This window comes from Carassius gibelio, chromosome A5, assembly GCF_023724105.1.
Source record: "Carassius gibelio isolate Cgi1373 ecotype wild population from Czech Republic chromosome A5, carGib1.2-hapl.c, whole genome shotgun sequence".
Lineage (NCBI taxonomy): Eukaryota > Metazoa > Chordata > Actinopteri > Cypriniformes > Cyprinidae > Carassius > Carassius gibelio.
Genome location: NC_068375.1, coordinates 16,793,651 through 16,814,429, shown reverse-complemented (window position 1 = coordinate 16,814,429; position 20,779 = coordinate 16,793,651). Strand labels below are relative to the sequence as shown.

Genomic DNA, 20,779 nt, shown 5'->3' with positions numbered 1-20,779 from the left:
AGCTGAATTTTCAGCATCATTACTGCAGTCTTCAGTGTCACATGATCCTTCAGAAAACATTTGAATATGCTGGTTTCTGACTTAAGAAACATTTCTTATTATTATTTTGCTGAATATTGCTGTGGAAACAGTGCATTTTTTTTCAGTTTTCTGATGATTAGAAAGTTCAAAAGAACAGCATTCATTTGACAGAAATATTTTGTAATATTATGTCTTTACCTTCAGTTTTAATCAATTTAATGTGTCCTTATTGTATAACAGTATTCATGTATTTTATTAAGAGCACTTGACTTTGTAGAACTAAGGAGAACTTGATTGTTTGCATAGTTTTCTACTACCAGTTCTTGCTTTGGATATATGCTAAATTAATAAATGTAAATGTACATGCCAATTAATGTATATGGCAATTAATAATTACACCACAACTGCAAAGCGTAAAAAACAACAACCTAAAGCCAGTGCATTTATGTATTTTTCATTTATTGTTTTAAATAACACATTTTTTCTTTTTTAAATTTTTTTTTTAAACAGCATCCGTACAATACTAAAACACTGATGTAACAATGGTGACCCACTAGGTGGCAGAACAATCACATCTCAAACGTTTTTCAACGGCAAGAGTATGGAGCTTAACTTCTCTAACAAGACACTATATTTCATAAATAATTTAAGTATAAACATTGAGCAGTCACTCTTCACAAAAACAATGTTCACAATAAAAATAAGAGATCACAAGATCAAACGCGAAATGCAAAAACACAGGATGAAGGCTTTTCCATGGCAGTTAATTAATTGCACTCTGACGCTTTGTTCTGGTTTATAATGGGGAAATAAATTCCACGTACACTGATTTAGGCCATTCGACCAATCACATAATCCTGTTGCGGATCCGGCCAATCACTGCCTGCGAAACTCCCAGTGTTCCAAATACAATCGATTACACTTATCACAGTTTTGTAGCAGCTCTTCCGCACTGGCAGTAGTTAAACAATGACGTCTCTACAGTAGCAAGTCTTGGTTTTGAAACGTGCGCAACAGGAGTGTTGGCATGGCTTCTATAGCAGTTGGACAGTAAAGCTTAGAAGGTATATAATTCGATTTCATCAAATGAGTTGTGTCCATCAGGTCAAATGCCACACTCAAAGCAAATAGAGACATAAGCGTTTCGGAATATCCTTCATTTGCTTTGAAAGCTCTCTGAATGAAATCACTGCTGAGGTGCATTCAGCAAAAGAACACGGCTCAAGTTGCACTTCTGGCTGATGAAATAACTGATACAATGTTTGCAGGGCCAAATAAAGATTCCACATATTTTTTTTTTATTTTTTTTTTAACCAAGTAGATGAGTCGATTTATGGCATTGGCTTGCTAAACATGACAATACCACACCATCGTTTTTGGCAAAATATAATGTATAGGGAAGCCCACAGTACGTCTGGCAAAAGATCTCATGTGTGTTGCTTCTGTGTCATATCTTTGGTCAAGGATAAAACAAGGACGTAAGTGAACTTAACACTTTGAACAGATAGTCAATATGTGTTTGGCAAAGGGACAAAGCTAATAAATGTAATCTTGCGAGAAGCCATTCTAGAAGTCCGTTTGTGCGCCTAGGAATGAGACATGGCCCACTTTAGCACTTATGCAATAATCCCTTTTCCAGTTCACTCAATGAGAGTCACTCACTATAAAATTAGATGAAACTTTTAGCATTATTATTTTAGTGTCTCTAAAACGCATTCTTCAGGATGGATGTTTTGCGTTCGTACATTAGGTAGAGTTTGCACCAAACAAAATAAATTTTGATCGTCATTTCTAAAATGGACCAAACTCCCAACACGTTTCCAATATGCAACGACAGAAAAATTTCCATTTGAATTTCTGAATTAAGTGCACTTCAACCTTCGTCTCCTACGTTCGCCTGAATACGTCACTTGATTATTGCTGATCAACGTGACTCAACAGCTGAATTCCAGAACTAAAAAAAACAGATAAAGTGAAAGTCTAGTAAACGTGATCCTTCGTTAAACCGCTATCACACAATCACTACGCCAGCCACATTGTGAAAAATGATTCTACAAGATCAAGATGGTGAGGTAAGTACCATTTGTACAGAGTCCTACAGAAATGTATCAAAGAAAACGTGCCGAGTGTAAGATTATTGAGCACTGGTTCCATGGAAAAGTTTTCTAATTGCAAAAACAAAACGAAAAAAATCGACTAAAAATAAAGTGCTTCCATTAAGATTTCCTCTCCTGAGGACAAAAACATGAAATCCCAAAAAGTTCACTCACAAAAATCTACAATATTCAGCTCTCTTGAAAACATGATTTACACAAAATGTACAGTCTAATGAAGGTTCGTATTCTAACATTCATTCTCCGCACAGAGAGTATATACAGAGTACTCTTTACCCAGAGTACTGACTTTTTACAGTCTCGTTTTCTGTCTTTTTTCTTCTTCGAAACAGTTATCAAAACACTGTACACCTTATAAAAGCACAGTGACGAGGAAGCCGGTTAGCAGTGCATTGAGGGGCATTGAAAACGGCCTCAGCCCTGGGGCCGAGTTAGGAAAAATATGCCAGTGCTCCCTCTTGGGGTGCAGAGTCTCCATGTCCTTGAGGGCGTTGTAGGCGGCAGTGGTGAAGTTCGCATCTCCAGTGGTGAGCAGGTCAAACACGCAGGAGTGGAAATAGATGTCCTTAACCTCCAGTTGCTCTCTGCACTTCCTGGAGGCGCTTTCGAGGGTGAACACCCCTCTCTGGGCTCCGACCCTTGCCTGCTGCTGAAAGCTGGCCTGCTGGAGGCCCAGCATGGGCAGCTGAAGATGTCCCTCTTGGTCGATGCGTTCTGATGTGGGACAACCGTTCATGCAAAGCTGCAGGTCCTGTGTTTCGTCGAAGGCCATGGCAAACTCTTCTGGCATGCGCACGGCTAGCGTCAGGTAATGGCCCTGCTGGCGTATGATTATTGTGACACCGATGTACGCGGCGTGGACCTCTATGTGCCGACCCGGCGACTTCTCCAGGATCCAGATGCTGCGGGACTCGATATCGCCTCCGCTTATGGTGCCATCCACAAAAGCAGCTGGAAGGTCGTCTGTTATGGCCTGGTAGACCTTCTGGTCCGTGCATTCTTGGTACGGTTTGAAGATTATTGTGATCTTAAAAGAAGCACAGAAAGCATAGTTAAAAACTCCAGTATTCACCAAAAACATGTCGACATGAAATGGATTTTCGCCATATCTATTTTCTAAATGCATGTTATTGATCTTTTTGTAAATGATTCAGCAATGCATACGTTTCCATTTTTCTTTTAATTTTAAAGCCAAATTGCCACATCTGGCTCTTCTGGTGGACTTGACCAATTATTTAGTCTGCCTGAACTTGTTTTTTTTTTTTTTTTAACTGCAATAGATCACATTTCAGAAGTAAAGATCTGGTGCTACTTCCACTTATTTCATTAGATGGCGAAGTGCAAATATTCCGCACCAATAGCGGAGATGAACCGATATTGCTTTTTTATGACCAATATCAATACAGATTATTTTTTGTTTAGGTGTCTGATAAATATGTTGAACTGATTTTTCTAAAAAAATCACTAGATTACAACAATGAAAACAAGTTTTATTATTATTAATACTGTTATTTAGACATACCAAAAGGTGACATGTATCTGTAGACCCAATGAGAAAAAAAAAAATTATTCAACTGGAAAGTTATGGGTTCTTTTGTTTTATTGGTTTTATTTTATTTGATCAGTCTATCCCTACCGCTGTAATAACAATTGGGAACTGCAAAAATAATAACAGTTTTCCAACTGGACACTCTCCATATCTGCCATTGGTTAGACAAACAGATATCCTCGCCACAAACACATGCCATTGGTCGAGTCAATGTTGCTCTGTTGGTCCGGTCAAAATGCACAAACAGAGGAATGTTTTCACAGCACCACAGTGTTAGTTTTTGGAGCAATCAACCTATAAATGGCCTTTTTACTCTCTGTATATTACACCGGGATAGTAAAATGTTAATTAATACTGAAAATAGGACTAAAGTGGATTTATAAAAATAAGAATTACTTTATCATGATAAAACAATAAGATCTGTATACAGCAGTTGTTTAGAATATTACATGTATTTACAGATCCGCAGTCCATTTTGCCCTGCAAGTGTTAACCATGAAATGCAGCCAGCATACAGCAGTGAAACTCTAAGACCTGTGGGAAGCAAAAGCACTGGCTAACAAGAAGTGTGGCGTTACATTAGCGGCAAATGAATAGCAGCTTTGTACACAGGACAAGGATGAAAAATGATGACCAGTTGGCCATAAGGTGAGGCAGCTGAAAAGGCCTCAGTTAAGTAGTGTTTGCCAATAATTACTTGCAAATGTTTAATAATGGCTCCCACCTTCAAGGTCAAGGGGTCAAACGAGAGGTAATTAGCATCAGCAGCCAAACTTAGCATTTGAAGCCACATCTGTCCATTGATGAGCTCAACCGCTTTACTTTGAAATCAAAAAGCGAGTATCTGACGAATGCAGTGCTCGGGCTGTAATATTCACAAGCCTCCAGCTACTTCAGGTTATAAAAATCAGTAAACATGTCGCCAGCAGTCAGTATTCTGCATTAGCACATTTCAAATGGGTGTGTAAGCAGGTTTCTTCGAGTGTTTGCCTATAAGCCCCACACTTGGAAAAATGAAGACAGAAGCTTCTTTCAAAGTCACCTTATTATGGGTCACGCCACAGCGCAGGCTACCAGTCATTAATGATATTAGAATTTCACAGACACGTTGGTCACAAGTGTTAGTCATAAGACTAGAGCTGTTCGCTTTGTTTAACTTGCACCTGTGAATACTTGGTCAAAGTTGAAAGAGATCATTCTTATCTGCCTTCTGCAGCTCTTTCTGATAATCTTACCCATAAACTCTTATATAGAGAGACATCATACACTTCAAACAACCATAAAAACAATGCAACATCTTTTTTTTATATTTCTAATACAAAAAAAAACTTCTTGCAATTTCATATATTTGGGATGAATTCGGGTTTCAAGACCTGAAATAACAATGAACAACACATTTTTTTTAGATCTTTTTGACCTGGCTAATGTTAAATTCTATGAATATTGAATACAATATATTTTTAACATTTCAATTTGTATAAAATACCATTCTGAATTAATGTGAATTAATTGAACAAAAAAGCATCTAAATCCTGCAAGGAAAAATTATATTTATTGTTAGTTCAATTATGAACCAGTGTTATTTTAGTATAATAATATTTTCATATCGTTTCTTTTTATATTTTTAGTTTTCATTTTAGAAATTTTTGTAATTTTATTAGTTTTTTTAATTAGTTATTTTTTATTTCAGTTTAGTTTTATTAACTTAGGAACGTCAACATATTTTAGTTCAGTTAGTCATTAAGGCAACATTTAAAATTTTCAGTTTAGATTTTTAAGTTTGAGTTATTATTTCAGCTTTATTCCAATTAAAGAAAACTGTTTTTAATAGTTTTAGTTTACAATAACAACAGTATGTCAATAGTTGAAAGCGAAAAAAAATTAACATTTCAACATAAAACTCATGTGGTTCCACCGATTTATGATTTTTTTCATACAATGTAAGTGTTGTTAACAATGTTTAGTTAATATGAACAACACTGTAATGAACTGAACCGTATAGTGAAGTCCTACTAACTTTTTATTTTTCATTTTTTTGAAACATAAATATGCTGCATGTCCAAAACACTTCTGACAAACTAATCAACTTTTTCCAAAGAAATTAACAGAATTCTTCACAAAAAAGACTTAATAAAAAGTAAACAACTCACCTTGTTGGTTGCTGTGGCACTGGATCCATATACCACTGGAATATTTGTGACCTGCACTGACAGGTAATTGTTATCAATGAGAGGCCAGGCCCCTTCAACCTTACAGGTCTGAAAATGGTCTTTGAAAGTCCTAAGATGAGGGTCTCCAAACAGGCCACAGAACAGGTAGGTTGGTCGTGTGTGCTCTGGAGCCCCAGGCCCTGTCCCGGGCCGAATTGCTTGGTGATGACGGCTGTGATAGTTGCATGGCTCAATGGGGATGACGGGATGAGTAGAGGAGGTGGGCCCGTCCTTGGAGCAGTTCCTCTGGCTCATGAGATCACTGATGCCCAGCATGGCGGAGTGGAAGACCAGGTTTCCCCTGCAGCTCTTGGACGTGCGCTGGGTGCAGGCGGAATAGGCTCGCAGCGCCTTGCAGAACTCAGTATCAAAGCCATCTAGTGAAGGGTTAAGATGGGAAGTGAGGGAGACGAAGTCAGTGGTGCACTTCTGGATACGGCACTGTGGAGTCTGGACCTGGCTCTCACCTGAGAAACCACACAAAGTTTTGACAATCTTCATTTCGGAAAACTAACGTAAAAAAATATATTATTCAAAAATTCAATACAAACAGATCATGAACAACCTGAATGCACCTCTTCAATGATGAGCATGTTTTTAAATTTAATTTCTTTCAAAAATGTCAACATGATGCTACTGTTGCTTTAGCACAACAACAACAGTAAAAAAAAAAAAATGAATTTTTTTATTTTTTCTATATATATAAAAAAAAAAAAACACAACACATGGATGGGCAGTGAAGCAGTTATATAATATTATTAATATTTGAAAAACGAATTCCTGATCAAAGTCATGTGATGCATCTAATAAAGTCATGTGACACAGGTGACATGCAGTAAAAAATATATAAAAAAGGAAATATCACAGAAAGAAGCCTTCAGATGCTCATGACTACCTCAAGTCTCGTAAGATTCTATAATTTGTCATTTTTTATGACAAGGCATGGTTAGTTCAGGTTGTAAAATGTCATATTAAAAGTATATTTATTATATTTTGAAAATTTATATTTATAAATTCATGATTTTCATAAAAATACATTTTATTTACCCTAAAATAAAATAGTACACTCGTATGAATTCATATTGCAAGTAAAATGTATAATTCCTTTTTACTTGATTGTTTTTTCTTGAAAAGAGGTTCAAAACAAAATGAAACCAACATGAATTTAAAGAGAACATTTCCAAGAACACTTATGTTTTAAACTAGCTGTTTAAAAGAATACTGATTTAACCAGTTCAGACATCTTCTGACATCTATTGTTGTGACTGGTGTCATAAACCAGTTTAAACTGCTTTAAGCGTAATAAGGTGTGCTAGAGGACCGTGCGTTTCTTCACAGCGTGACTCCATGTGTGTTTTACATTATGGTCTAGAAACATTAACAGTCGGCTCAACAAGCGTGTGAAACCTCCTGTTATCTACAAAGGAGAATGCTTATGGCCGCAATAAAATCAAATAAAACGGCACTTCAAATGAGAAAAAGAGCACAGGAGGCTTTAGCCATCCACAAAAAGCCAGCACATGTGCTTAAGCACAAAAGAGTCCTGGAATACAAACTACATGCAACTATTTACCTCAAAGCGTTATTAGGGTGTGGTCAAAGAGTAATAATTAAAAGTGTTTTCATTGAGTGCTCCTTCACTTGGAGTCGAGCCAATAACACTTTTATGGTTTTATACACACTTGTTGTCGAAAATACACCCAAGGTCTTTTCATCATGTCACGTTCCGCCCCCCAATTATCCACCAATGACACGCCACAAGCAAAACAACATCTCCCAGAAAAGGACAACAGCCTCCACACTGCATCACTTAGAGTCTTAATGCCTCACTTTTGAGTGCGGCCCAATTGCATTAGCTCAGAGCGAGGCCGTCCTAATCTGATATCAGCTGCAGCCTCTCCATTAACACGCTTGTGATGACTCTATCTTACACCGTCAGGGCCACCCATTTCTGACTGCCATGCCAATAACTCCGACCGCAGCGGATTCAAATGCATCTGATTTGATTATCAGATGACGCGGAGTGCTGTATCGGATCAGCTTATCCTCGTTGCTCTGCAGTCGGTGCTGGAGGAGAAGGAGGCATGACAAAGCACGGGCTAGATTGTGTTTCAGTAACATGCTGTAAGACAATCCTGTAGCCTGGCTGAAGCCATGTTGATGTTGTGCTAGAAAGACATTGGCTGGAAAAGAGAGGAAAAAGGCAGTCCCCGCTCCCATCCACCTCCCGCTGTGTTTTATCAAGCGAGGCTCCAGTGACATCTGTACTAGAACAAAAAATACTTGGCAAGGCATGCAAGACAAAGCCACATTCCCATTTATAGTCTGAGCGGATGCTCAAAGCAGATGCGCACCGAGTAATATCGATGGATCAAGAGTCAACGGTTTGCAGGAAAAGAAATAATCATGACCCAGGTAAATGGGCAAGGGTATGAAACCACAAAGGCCGTGTTGCGAACGTAACTGTATTAGCTAGGTATGTCCTACACATGACGGAGAAACAGAGAGGCTTTTCATGGAGGCCATATGTGACCTCGTCACCAATCAATCAAACACAAATGTGCCTCCATCATTTAGTATCAGTGTAGCGTGAGGCATTGGGAAGGCTGTCTGTTTTGTTTTAATCTATGATATGTTGTGAGGAATATGGTTTAATCTTAATGTAGATTGTCGTAGAAGTCTACACGTGTTTCTTTTTCAGTGCGCAAAGTAAATCGATAAATCTGCCCACCAACCATAATCCAATTCACAGCAATCCTGGACTTGTTGTTTTTGCTGGTCGCTTGTTGAAACACAATTAACCTGTCACCTGACAATCCCCTAAAAAACCTGGTGTGAGTGACCCAGTGCGATTGACTTCATACTGACTTACATCCTCGTGCAAAAAAATTGCAAGGAACGTCTTAGGGGACCCCCAGTTGGGGGCAGCAGATCCTAAGCTAGTACTCAGAGACGGGTTTGGGGGGGGGGGGGTGATCACACTTTGTGTAAGAATGTCTCAGTGTCCTGACAAATTTTAAAACTGAGAAACACTGAAATGTCAAAAATCTAAGGAAAGGCTTATTTGAACTGCTTTTAAAGCAGTAAGGTGAGGCAAAATCCTAAAATATCCAAAAACCTAGAATTAAATGCATTTATTTTTTATTTAAAAATTTAATTAATTAATAAATCTCTAATATTAAAACTACACATTACATGAATAAAATATTTAATTATTTAAACAACTTTTAGAGCTTATATTGTGCCTGCAAAGAACACAAAAGCACAGCCAATCACAGGATGTAGAAAGCACAATCTTTGTGTCACAGGCTCAGTACATTTCTGCGATCCTGCTGCTGGGGTGATCCGTCTCGTTTTGAGCACAGTGCACACCCTTGTTGCTATTAAAACGTTGGATATATTTTCCCAAGGTGGCCAGCCGTTTGAGCAGCCATTCTCAGCTGTAGAGGGGCCCAAAGAGTGTGTGCGGAGTGAAATTTCAAGATGTGGAATTTGGCCAGGGCAGAGAGGTCAACAGACCCACGCCTTCTCCAGGAGTGAACGCGAAGATCTGGAGAGAGCAGGGGGGTTTACAAGACTCAGTGTCTAAATGACATCTCCAGCCTTACATTCAGAGCAAATAATGGGCTGCACTGAACTTTGGCATCTGGTGTAATAGACTAGTTTAAATCAGACAAATAAAAACGAACCACGGTGCAGAGGGCTAATTCTAGTATGTATTAGTAAGATTAATCTCAGTAAACCACAAAAGTGTCTATTTAACAAGTTTTAAAAGGTTCCTTTGCACAGGTCATCTGTGTAATCATACAGTCACTAAACGGACATAAGAAAAGACAGAAAGATAGAGAATGGAAAAAAAAGAAATTGAAGAGCTGCAACTGTCTCTCGCTTTTGCCAAGGTTATAATCCAATCAAATACCAACGAGGGGTAGATGTACTGTATATTTGGGACTAAACTAACTGAGACACGATACAGCCAGATTTAATAGACAATGATGAAATAAAAGAACAGCAAGCATGCAGTTAAGAAAAAAATACTCTGTTTGGTATGCATGTTTTCTTAAATCCTATATTCAATATATCTTTAGCATATTGCAGCTATGAGGAAAGCAAACATGTACAGGTGTAGAAATCTGAAGCCTATCAAGATTTATGCATTTAAGAGCATGAAAGGGACAGTGACACTGGGAATCGTCACAGTGTCACACTAACTAAATTTCATACTCCAGTTTAAATACTAATAATTGTTTAAAAAATAAAAAACATATTTAAGTTGATCCATTTCATATTTTTTGCCGTATTGAGGAACAGTGAAGTGTGTAATGCCTGAATGCCCGGGGTCCATGTTAAATTAATTATGAAGGTGTGACTGCTCAATGGACACCCAGCAGCATTCCAGCTCTTCTTAATTCACAATGGCATTAATACAGTCTACGGCCAGGACACCCAAAGTGGAGCACTTGACAAGGTGCCAAGTGAAAACAGGGCACCAAATGTGTGGTATGTAACAAAATAATTTAAGTCTGTCCAAACCGGGCAAAGGCACCAAAATAACTTAAATAAAATAAAAATAAATACATACATACATCAATATTTTCTCTTACTGCAGCTGAGCAAAATAGTTATCAGTGCGGTAAAAAAAATAAATAAATAACAAAACAGATCAAAACAACAAATAAAACCCAATAACACCATAACTGCGAATACAATGGGAAATTAATTAATATTACGATCACTCATAAATATTTAATTTCCTTTGAAAAGCAACCAATCCAGTGGACGCGTAGATCAACGCACTACTTTTATTGGAAATAAAGCTACAATAAGTGTACAAGACACGGACGAAATGCCTCAGACTGTAAAACCGTCACATAAACAACTAGAATCCACTTTCTTGTAAGTACATATCTGAATATTAACAAGCAATGTCACAATATAGCACTATATACTGTAGCATTATACAAGCGAGAATTGAACACACCCTCAAGACAAAATCTACTTTATATAGGTGTTTTTAATGTATATTTTACTTGCTTATGTCCAATTAAGCATGCATAAGTGTTGTTTACCTATGTGAGTGAGAGAGGAGAGGGTGCACAGCTGCACTAGTAGATGTAGGACCGGGGAGATGAGGCGCTCAGCCCCGGGGTAGTAAGGTCCTGCTCTCCCCATACCCATCCATCCATCCAGAGGGACTCGAGAGTACTCCACGGGTCAAGAGATCGGGCCTCGCTTCTCCAAGCTTCACCTAACGTAGGGATGCGTAACTCTGCTAAGACGCGACTACTTCTAGGTAACACATACAGTCCATAAGAGAAACAAAGTAGTGATTTTGGCAAGTCTGACCAAAAACACTTCTCCGTGGAGCACGAGAGAAAAAGCGCAGTTTAATTTGTATCCGTTTATCTATTCAGTGAAGATAATCAGTACGAAAGAATTCTGTTAACGTGCTAAATTTAATCTGCGCCCCGCGATCGCCCCGATTCATGTTACCTAGTACACATCAGATTTCTCCGCCACAAGGAAATCTAGCACCGTCTTTCCCCAATGATCCATAGTGAATCAACCTAACCCGAGTTTAGCGGAAACCCCGCCCACACTGACACACAAGCCCCGCCCCTTAAACCATACACCCCAGCCGCAGATTGACAGCTGAGCTCTCACTTTCAGAAGGGAGGAATTAGATGCAGTGGTTCTGGGGTGTTTTTGTGTCCTATATATTTTTGAGAATAATGCAGACTCAGTTGGCTATTATGCCATTACACTTATAATTTGTGTGTGTGTGTGTGTGTGCATGCTTTTGTGACATATCAGGACACAACTTTGTATAATAACATGGGTGTGACACAGGTATTACAAGGAGAGGGTGATTTATTCAAAACGTTTCAAAACGCTTATATATCATACAGAATTATGTCCCCACTTTTCACAAAAACAAACGTTTTTGTGTGTGTGTTTTTATGTTTGTGTGTGTGTGTATGTGTGTGTGTGTGTGTGTGTGTGTGTAGATATACAGTATACGTTTTCTGTGTCTTTACACAGCAGAATCGTGCCTGACGCGGCACTGGCACGCTGCTGCCACTGTAGGTGACATAGAGGGAGGCCGCCGACAGACCAGGATCTTGTCTTCACGACAACAATATCTATACTTCATGTTGAGCATAAATATAAAGCCTACTGATACAGGACACCGTCAACAGTATTTACGGCAAAATAGACTATGTTTGACAGGTGCAATATGCCAGTGTGTCACCGGCCTGAGGTTTTCAAAAGGCATCACGCGAGTGTGAACATCACTACAACAAGGAAAAAAACTATTGTAATTCAAACGCAGCTCCCGTTGGCATTTAAACAGACCTTTGCTCTTAATTCCGATCGGGCCAACACTATAACGAAATCTGAGCAGGCCCAAAAACTGAAACTGTTGTTGCTGCACTTTACACTTTGGAAAAGTTATATTTTTAAAATATGAGCAGGCCTACAAGCTGGGATTTGTAATGCTGCACTGTAATCATATTTATTTATTTATTTATTTATATTTTTAATTATATTTTATTATATGATATTGGTTTGAGACTGAGAGTATTTTATTTAGTGGAGAACTTTGGAGCAGTATTTTAGTAAACAAATTGTTAAAAAAAAGGTTATAGTAATAAACAATAGGGGTGCTCCGATCACGATCGGCCGATCGTTAATGCGCATCTCGTCAGTAAAGCCGGTTCTCTAATCAGCGGTAAATTCCATCAGGTGCGTGATTTCACATAGAGCAGCTGTTACTACACAGAGCCGTTGTTAACTGACTAGCTGCACAAATCCACGTTCATTTTCAGCGTTTATTTGCCCATCTTCTCAGTTAACAACGGCTCTCTGTGTAGTAACAGCTGCTGTATGTGAAATCACGCACCTGATGGAATTTACCGCTGATTAGAGAACCGGCTTTACTCTGCTGATTAGAGAATCGGACGATTTTGATCGATGCACCCCTAATAAACAACCCGCAGTTTAATGTTTGCATTTCTTTCCCTCACTGTACCGAAAATGAACCGAACCGTGACTTTAAAACCAAGGTACGTACCGAACCGTGATTTTTGCATACCGTTACATCCCTAATATATATATATATATATATATATATATAGAGAGAGAGAGAGAGAGAGAGAGAGAGAGAGAGAGAGAGAGAATTTAATTAGTTTAACACAACAAAATCTGGTTCCATGGAAATTATAAGGGCTATATGGAAATATGTTTAAGTTAACAATTATGTAAACAAAACCTAGACTAAAACATTTTCATTAATTACAATAAATTTTTTAATATTTTTCGTTTTTGACACATTTTGATAAATAATTTTTCTAGTTTTTGATACATGTTATAATAAAATTAGATACATTATCAAACTTCTCTTCATTAAATTTAAAAACGCACAATTCTTGTGTTAACATGCGCATATAAAGATGCACTGCACACTCAAAGCTAAAGTGAGACAATAGATTACAGATAAAACAAAAATAAATTACATCTAAAAGTCAAAAGTTTGAAAGCTTTTACAAAAGCTTCAATAAAAATGTGGATTATTACAGTATACGTGTTATTGCTAACAGAGATAGCCTACCGCTGAAATAATTTCTCATGGAAAATATAATAAGACTACTTACATGCAGGTTAATGAAGATATAAACAGTCATAAGGGTGTAATTAAGCTGCATATTTAATAGGAAAATTTCATATTGGGAATCAGACAAAGAAACATGAGACAATTATAGGACAATATCATCAGCTGTTTTATAGCAATAACATACTAAGACCACAGGAATTTACAAGACATTAATACAGACCTACTTCCTGTGCTGGACAGCTACAGTGCAAGTGGTATTTATAGGGCCACAAACTGCCTCTCACTGTAGAGAAAGCAGAGCTACTGCCTTCCAGCAGGGGAGCAGCAGTGTTAGAAATCCAAGACCAGCTCCACACTGTCAATACAATACAAAATCAATAAAAAAAATGTAGGAGACCAAACATCAACCCGTTTTTATACAAATACACAAAACTGGGTTATGCTGTACTAAACGCCTCACAAGTGATAATACTGGAAATTCTTCTCTGTTTAGTTTTTTTTTTTTTTTTTTTTTGTGGCAGAAGGCAAAGCTGGCTGTCTGTAAGTTGATTAGAGTATTGGAGCAGCAGTTTAATGGGATAGCAGTGTTTAAGTGTGTGGAGGTTTAAAGTTTATAGGCTTTAACCCAATTCCTTTTCTTCCACTGCTTAAGTGGTCAGTCAAAAACCAGGCGAGTTGTGAGAAGTACATGGCCAGCCATAAGATTAGAAGGATTTTGGATGTCTTTGGGTCATAACAGTGACCTGCGTCTTACTTTAGTGTTACACCCCTTGGGAATTAGATTATAGAATTATTATCCAAAAGCCCAGAAATGTATGTTAGGTGAGGAAAACACCCAGGTTGAACAAATTTCATGAGCATGATATTGGAGTCCTAATGCTGGTGTCCCATAAGCTTAAACGATACACAGAGTGTGTATTGTCTTGGAGTGCAGTGATAATGACTTATTGATTGGTCATAGAGAGCATGCATTCAGATATTAGTCAAGACCTCAGCTTGGTTCCCTCTGGCACATCTGAATATAGGTCAATTGCCAGTCACTATTTAACCTCCATGTGACCCGACAAACCACAAAGTAATTCTGTGAGGATATAAACTTATAACATAAACTTATAACACATAACTAATTTGATGGATGGTATCTGCAAGCTTTGATTTACAATTTTCTCAAAAATCATGCAGATACATTGTCACCTGTGAGGAAATATTTAATAGAATGTTCGTAGAGAAATTAAAAATGTGCTCATCACAAAACATGTGTTGTCAAGTTGTCGAATCAAGGTTATTATAGTTAACAAAAACTAAAACCATATAGAAACCATTTTCGTTAACTGAAATATTATCATTGTTAATTGAAATTAAATATAATTCTAAAAGCTGCCAAACCAACATTTATTGTTTTCATTTAGTTTAACTTTTACTCAAGGATTAAAAAAACTGCACTGTGTGAAATGCATTTTCATTTTTATTATTTTTTCAAAATAAGTTTTGACTTGACTTGACACAAGACAGACAGATGGACAGACAGATATTTAAAAATCCAGTAATCACAAAGGCTCAGTGTGAAGGCCTCTTTGATTGGTGAATTGCTAAATCAATGCAAAAACAGATGGTTTCTAAATGCACCAGTTTACCCCCAACCTCTTTAAAAGGCAATATGAAATCTGTAATGTTAATTGTATGCATTAATTCCTCGTTTTAACAAAATATACATCATATTTTAAAAACACAGATTTCCTTTGTCAGTACCGTAGGGCATTGGGCTTTAGGCCAGTCTAATTTACTGTGCTTTGTCTGTCCAGCTGGCCTAGCTGCACTTCTCCTAATACGTCAATAGACAAGCTTGAGAGCATACCAGCTCCGGACAGCAACCCTCCACACAGCTGCAAGAGGAAGGGCCAGAGCCTGAACCCAACTCCCACAAAGAGCTGACCCTTACATTTCAAATCAGTGACAACATCAATGCAACATGGCTGAACTTGCCTGAGACTTTCATGTCAGTCAGAGAAAAAGACGAGCCCTGTGCGATGCCCTCCACGGTAAGAGGACAACAGGATAGTCTTACAGTCCCTCCGTGTCCAAGCAGTTCCCTTGTTCTGGAGCTGTACATGTCTAATGTATAATACGTCTTACTGTCAGAATCATTCTTGAGGTTGACCTACAAAATCCTGCATTTGTTGTTACTACTTCAGAAACTGGATATTTTGATTTAACAACAACATCAGGCTCACTGATTTGACAGTAACGGACGGCGTTCATTTTACCATCAATAATTATTGCACCTCATTTTGCAAAGGCTCTTGCTGTGTTTAGTGTGCAGCGTCGAAAGAAGCGCACTGAATGAAGCACTCTAAATTAACCATACTAATGAGTTTCCATTATTGTGATCGACATGCATTGAAACACAATCATAATTGCACCCCACCAATCACCCATTGAAAAACCAGGAGAGCATTTGATTACTGCAGATAGAGCTGGAAAACACGTAAGAGGGTCCGCACGCATTGTGGCGACCATAATCACACCGATGGGACCACCCCGAAGGTCATGTTTCCACAAGTTATCAAACCTCCATGTAGATACATGTCATTGAACCAAGGGTGTAGCTCTTATCATTCAAACACAGGTTATCTTTGATTGGTCTTGTTCTGAGCAGTCAACACAGTGGTTCCTTTCATTCAGTTGTCAGACACAAAGCCGCTCTTTTATCTTTACTTCCCCCCTTAAGCACCTTTGGGGGGAAAACAACGAAGCTCCTATTCCAAAGCATCCATTTTAATTAAAAAGAGAGGCACACATCAGATGATGCTCAATCGTATCGAATGCATCGAGGAGAAAGGAGCGGAGAGAGTGTGTTCGGTGTTCTTTGACCTTGTTTCCCCATTCCCAGCCATCTGTTTTGGCCACATGTCAAAAGCCTCTTTGGTGGCTCCCCGGCAAGGCCTCACCCCTCGCTAGACTTCCTCTATGCTTAGGGGACATTTAATATGGTGTCTGATACATACTGTTCTGTGACACCTCAAGACAAGGGTCTCTTTGTGCAGCTGCAAGGTCCCTCTATGAAGGTACTGTGGGTCTAGTTGCGCTACAGTCACACACAGACAGGCACATTGCAGACGCACACTCGCTAATACGAAAACTCGAGCACTCGCCTGTGTGCTTGGACTGCACGTACGCCTCCTCCTGGAGGGCTTGGCCAAATACACAATCTCCCTCTTTCTCTCCTAAGCACATACATAGAAAGTCCAAAAAAATGCAGCTGAAGAAAAAGCTAATGAGCCACATCTCTTGCATTCCTGCTCAGTTTTTGGCAGTGAAGGCATTTACCAAGAGGGCCTTACACAACTCCACAGGTGTAGGCTTAGCAACAGCACCTGGAACAAATGAAAGCCTTCTAAGCCATGGACAGTAGTGTTCAATGAACACTTCCTCAGCCAAAGCAATTACTGAAAATATGCAACGCATCCAGTGCTGTTATATTCGGCACAGACATGTGATTTTCCAAATGGGATTGAATGTTCTTTGGCAAGTTCACAAAACAGTCACTCCATACTGATAAAAAATTCCATGCAACAATAACTGTTTTTTTTTTTAACTGTTAGTTCTGGTCTTCTTAACTGAGGTGGCAGTTCAGTGGTGGAGGTGCTGTTGTTTAGTATTCACTCGCTTGTCTGTGCTCTCAATTTTCAAAAGCTGAGCTGAGGTGGGATGATTTTGGAGTGAGGTTTAGTGTTTCCTCACTTCAGGATCGCATGAAGTGGGGTTTCTCTCATCCATTAGCATGGAGACCTGGAGTGGAACTGGTTTTATTTTAGTCTGTAACACTGTAAGATGTTGTGGCCATGTACTCTAAGAAAAGGAATTTTCTGTACTGATTTTTCACAGGTGTTTTACCCATAATTCGGTTTACACATTGAATCATGTTGTGTTTCTGGGTTAAAGGAAATGTCTGTTAACTTAACAGATAATGTCCTGACAGAAAATTACTAGAACCTTTTTTGTTTTTCTATGGATTTATTTATTTTTTCGTCTGAAAGACCTGTCCTACAGTTAATCTGTTTCCTTGTTTTAGATCATTGTGACCAGGGAATGATTTAGTCGGTGTGGCCATGATTTAACTAAAACGAGGGACCGAATTTGTAAAGCACGGCCATAAATGAATAAGTCATGGGAGCGAATCCTTTATTTGTAGCCACGATATCTATCCCCCCATCAAAAGCATCCCTCTCTCTTTCTGTTCTCCTTTCACTTCATGCCATCCAAAAGTCATGTACTGTATAATACATAACCATTGCATTGGGACCAAACAGGGTTATCAGTCATTGATTTCAGGCCAAGGCCCACAGAATAAATCCATCTGTATTTGTTTGTGTCTGTGCTCAGTTGAGTCAAATCACAGTCTAAATAAAAAACAAACCCCTGACTCTGTAGATATGCAAATATAGAACTGACAACTTCAATCCTTGTTTTTTTTTTTTCTCCAGTGCATCAATAGAAACCCCCTCATGCACCCCCAGCCTTAGCGCATCATCTACCGCTGTCTCCTGGGACAGCAGTCTTCACAACCCGACATATGGGTTTCATGTTTAATGCATAAGTTCAGTATGAGCCAAGCGTCTATTCTTAAAGCACTATGTGGAGCTTTGGGCTCCGAAGATGGGTCTCTGTCATAATTATAATATTTAATACCACATTCAGAAGCAACACTGGACTGCTTTCATTTGGAGTGCGGACACCAAATGTGTGTGCATTGTACCATCATTAGGGTAAAAACAGCAGCATTAAAGACAGCTGTCAATCTGGATCAGGATAGAGCTGAGCTCACTGTTTTTCCATTAATGAAGCAGAACACTTGAGAAATTGCAGACTGTGGAAAAAGAGCCTTGTTTTGACTGGAGAGACAATGAAGGAAAATGTCTTTCCTCAGTAAGAGCATTTCAAGGTTGACGATACAAGCTGTAGCATGCAGGACGTGTGGATTATGTTACAGCTGTGGTGTATCAAATTCTACAAATACTTACTGTTTGACTGTGACCACAATCATGCTGATGATGACGTTGAATTCTAGTTTGCGATGTGCTGCCATAAGAAGATCACCCCACTTTAGGGCCTCTGGCGATGACGCCTCATATACTCTCATCAGTATCTGGTGGAGAGCTGTGCCGTTGCAAACATATTCATCACATATGCATTATTCTCCAGTGGATTTCAGTTTATTTTCTCTGGTAGGAATGCAACATAATTAAATAGATGCATTAGACAGATATTTTGTGAATGACAATTCATTGCTAATGGCTTTATATCACTGATTAATTCCCAAACGCTGCTGACACATTCATTATTATTCTGACAAATTCAACGATACCTTCAGGGTTGCCAAGTCTGCAATTTTTCCTGTGGGCTACATTTAATTTGTTGCTGGGGGAGATTTTGTACCCATACTGTAGGTTAAAGCTTTGACATTGCATACATTTTTGACAGAATTGCTTGTGTTGAAATATTTTACCCAATCTACCCAATTTATATTTTACCAGTGATAAAACTGTGCTAGATGATGAGGTTTTTGTGAAAGAGGGGAACTGGTAGGAGTCTGTGTGTGTCTGTTTTTATTTTCATGGTAACAGATTGGCAGGTCTCTGCAATTGTAAAATATAAATTTCCTTTTCAAATAGTTCAAAAATAAAGCATTTCAGCTCTCACTGAAGGATTTTGTTCACCAGCTGTCAATCTTAAGGTAAGATGATTTATGAGAACAGTCTGTTTGTGATTACTATTAAAAACAAAGATTTTCAAGCTGAAATTGTTAGTAATGCATAGTGACTGTAAAATATGTTTTTAGGTATGGGAGTGGCATTTGTTGTGTTTTGGTATTTGTGCTAGATTTATTAGGCTAGTTTTAATTTGGTCAATGGGCTGGTTTTATTCCCCAGTTGAGTTAACTTGAAGATTAAGTTGAGATTCTAGAAAGGCAATGATTCTATAACAAACCTTTTCTAAGTTGTGGCAACTCACCTTTTTTTGTCTGTAGAACTCAAACACCAAAAGTTGAGTGGAAAAAAAAAATGCTATTGAAAACCGGTATATGTTACAACTGATAATGCCAATATCAGTGTCCAAGTTAAAAACAGTAAACGCTGACACATTATTAACCAAAAAATTATTCAAAAGAGCAATTTTTAAAAAAAAATTGCCTGGGCCAAAGTGCACACACACACTGTGAACAGCCATTTATGCTGTGGTGCCTGGGGAGCAAGTTGGGGGTTTGGTGCCTTGCTCAAGAGACTCGAACCCACAAATCCAGGGTTAGGAGTCAAACTCTCTAACCACTAGGCCACGACTTCCCCAGATTAAACAGTAGCATGTATATGATACAAACTCTCAGAATCTGAGGAATGGCCTATAACAGGGCTATTCAATTGTGGCCTGCCAAATCATCTTCATAAGGTGACCTGAAATTTTATCCTACCTGTCAGATTTTCCTACCATGGTTAACTGCACATGCGCACATCAATATTGTTTTCTTTTTTTATCATGCTGAACAATGATATTTAATGTATGTGCATTACTGTAAGGGTAGGTTTAAGTTTGGGGTATTAATTGTTATTGGTTATAACTTCTGGTCGAGAAATAGCACAGATTATCAAATTGATTATCAAATGGAATATACTTTGAAAGTCTCCATCCTTGCTGTACGTATGTAGAGCTTTAACAGACAAAAACACACACAATTTTGGCGAGTGACCTTACACGGTCTTAAATGAATTATAAAGTCCAAAATGACCATTGTGACGAGTGGGGCAGGGCCGAGAGCCGTGGGAACGGAGCGAGGCCGATGGAGTGATTTGGAAATGAGCGACATTCGCCAGTCTCGCATCCCATTATTATTATTAAACTTTCATTTGAATATCCACCGGTTCCCGCCTCCTTCTTCCCGATGATTATGAAGTTTTATATTATTACACTGGTGCCAAAACTCGGGAGGAAGGAGGGACACGCTGCCAAAGATCCCACGCCGCGGGGATGATTCCTCGGTGCCATCGAGCGGGCGTAGCAGTCTGGCGCCGGGGATAATCGAAGCGGTGGGCTGGAGTGAGTTGCCGGGGACGGACGAACTCACTGCCGGCCGCCCGCGATGTGGAGGGGTGGCTGCCATCCGTGAGGGAGCGGAGGAGTCAGGGCCGTTCGCCAGTGGGCCGTAGCCTGCTGTCGTCCACCAAAAATGGGGAGGAGCAGGGAACTGGGGACTCCTGCCACCTGCCCAAAACAAGAA

General features: G+C 38.9%; 1 protein-coding gene across 1 annotated transcript; it reads right to left on the bottom strand.

Moving 5' to 3' along the window:
- Positions 1–459: 459 nt before the first annotated feature.
- On the bottom strand, positions 460–11,438 carry LOC127998485 (repulsive guidance molecule B-like). Its single transcript, XM_052592114.1, has 3 exons — positions 10,964–11,438; positions 5,835–6,361; positions 460–3,162 (listed from the first exon to the last, which is right to left on the bottom strand). Exons 1-3 carry the CDS (start codon positions 11,070–11,072, stop codon positions 2,488–2,490), a joined length of 1,311 nt encoding a protein of 436 aa, XP_052448074.1. The 5' UTR covers positions 11,073–11,438; the 3' UTR covers positions 460–2,487.
- Between the last annotated feature and the right edge of the window lie 9,341 nt (positions 11,439–20,779).

Bases quoted from the DNA above. Each gene is read 5' to 3' on its own strand.
- LOC127998485 (XM_052592114.1), bottom strand. From the start codon at position 11,072: ATGGGTATGGGGAGAGCAGGACCTTACTACCCCGGGGCTGAGCGCCTC. The intron at 6,362-10,963 runs GTAAACAACACT...GTGGTTTCTCAG, and splicing joins CTCCTCTCTCACTCACATAG to GTGAGAGCCAGGTCCAGACT. The intron at 3,163-5,834 runs GTGAGTTGTTTA...GCTTCTTTTAAG, and splicing joins GTGCCACAGCAACCAACAAG to ATCACAATAATCTTCAAACC.